This window comes from Volvox carteri (genome assembly GCF_000143455.1).
Source record: "Volvox carteri f. nagariensis unplaced genomic scaffold VOLCAscaffold_47, whole genome shotgun sequence".
Taxonomy (NCBI): domain Eukaryota; kingdom Viridiplantae; phylum Chlorophyta; class Chlorophyceae; order Chlamydomonadales; family Volvocaceae; genus Volvox; species Volvox carteri.
In genome coordinates, this window is record NW_003307590.1 from 628,908 (window position 1) to 630,262 (window position 1,355).

Genomic DNA, 1,355 nt, shown 5'->3' on the forward strand with positions numbered 1-1,355 from the left:
CCTCCCTTGCCCTCCCTTGCCCTCCCTTGCCCTCCCTTGCCCTCCCTTGCCCTCCCTTGCCCTCCCTTGCCCTCCCTTGCCCTCCCTTGCCCTCCCTTGCCCTCCCTTGCCCTCCCTTGCCCTCCCTTGCCCTCCCTTGCCCTCCCTTGCCCTCCCTTGCCCTCCCTTGCCCTCCCTTGCTATCCTCTCCCCTCCTCTGCCCTCCCTTGCCCTCTCCTGCCCTCCCTTGCCCTCCCTTGCCCTCCCTTGCCCTCCCTTGCCCTCCCTTGCCCTCCCTTGCCCTCCCTTGCCCTCCCTTGCCCTCCCTTGCCCTCCCTTGCCCTCCCTTGCCCTCCCTTGCCCTCCCTTGCCCTCCCTTGCCCTCCCTTGCCCTCCCTTGCCCTCCCTTGCCCTCCCTTGCCCTCCCTTGCCCTCCCTTGCCCTACTCTGCCCACCCTTGCCCTCCCTTGCTCTCTCCTGTCCTCCTCTGCCATCCCTTGCTCTCTCCTGTCCTCCTCTGCCCTCCTCTGCCCTCCCGTTCCCTCCCTTGCCCTCTCCTGCTCTCCTCTGCCGTCTACTGCCCTCCTCTGACATCCTTTGCTCTCCTCTGCCCTCCTCAGCCTCCCTTGCCGTTTCCTCCCCTCCTCTGCCCTTCCTTGCCTTCCCCTGACCTCTCTCGTTTCCTCCCTTTCGAAAGGGAATTCCCTCCCTTGCCCTACTCTGCCCTTGCCCTCTCCTGTCCTCCTCTGCCATCCCTTGCTATCCTCTCCCCTCCTCAGCCCTCCCTCACCCTCTCCTGCCCTCTCTGTCGCGTCATATGACTGTAGCATCGAACAAAACACGTGCGTATGGCCGTGCCGTTCCTTGCTCTCCTCTGCCCTCCCTTGCCTTTTCCTGCCCTCCTCTGCCCTTTCTTGCCCTCCCTTGCCCTCTCAGCCGTCCCTTGCTTCCCTTGCCCTCTCCTGCCGTCCCTTGCTCTCCTCTGCCCTCCTCTGCCCTTCCTTGTTTTCCCTTCCCTCCCTTGCCCTACTCTGCCCACCCTTTCCCTCCCGTGCCCTCTCCTGTACTCCTCTGCCGTCCATTGCCCTCTCCTGCACTCCTTGCCCTCCTCTGCCCTCCTCTGCCCACTCTTGCTCTCCCCTGTCCTCCTCCGCCCTCCCTTGCCCTTTCCTGTCCTCCTCTGCCATCCCTTGCCCTCTCCTCCCCTCTCTGCCATGGTTGGTGTAGGTGGCTTGTGATTGTGGAGAAAAGCGTGGGATAGCGGTGAAGGAGAGTGGCTTGGAGGTGGACAGTAGGAGATGCTGGTCCCGGACGGTCAGGGTCAGGAGGGGAGGGATCTCAGTGTAGTAAGCGGGAGCAGGCAGTGCCTGTGTCCC

General features: G+C 64.1%; 2 protein-coding genes across 2 annotated transcripts in view; one reads left to right on the top strand and one right to left on the bottom strand.

The window, feature by feature from the left end:
* Window positions 1-800, top strand: part of VOLCADRAFT_106607 (uncharacterized protein) — a gene marked incomplete at both ends in the record, with an annotated part of 3,010 nt that extends 2,210 nt beyond the window's left edge. Inside the window, one exon of the mRNA XM_002954900.1 lies at window positions 759-800. Coding sequence (XP_002954946.1) covers window positions 759-800 — 42 coding nt within the window. The remainder of the gene's footprint in view (window positions 1-758) is intronic.
* A 111-nt stretch (window positions 801-911) lies between these two features.
* Window positions 912-1,355, bottom strand: part of VOLCADRAFT_106608 (uncharacterized protein) — a gene marked incomplete at its 3' end in the record, with an annotated part of 1,214 nt that continues 770 nt past the window's right edge. The window contains exon 2 of the mRNA XM_002954957.1: window positions 912-1,280. Within this exon, the coding sequence (XP_002955003.1) occupies window positions 912-1,280 (369 nt within the window). The remainder of the gene's footprint in view (window positions 1,281-1,355) is intronic.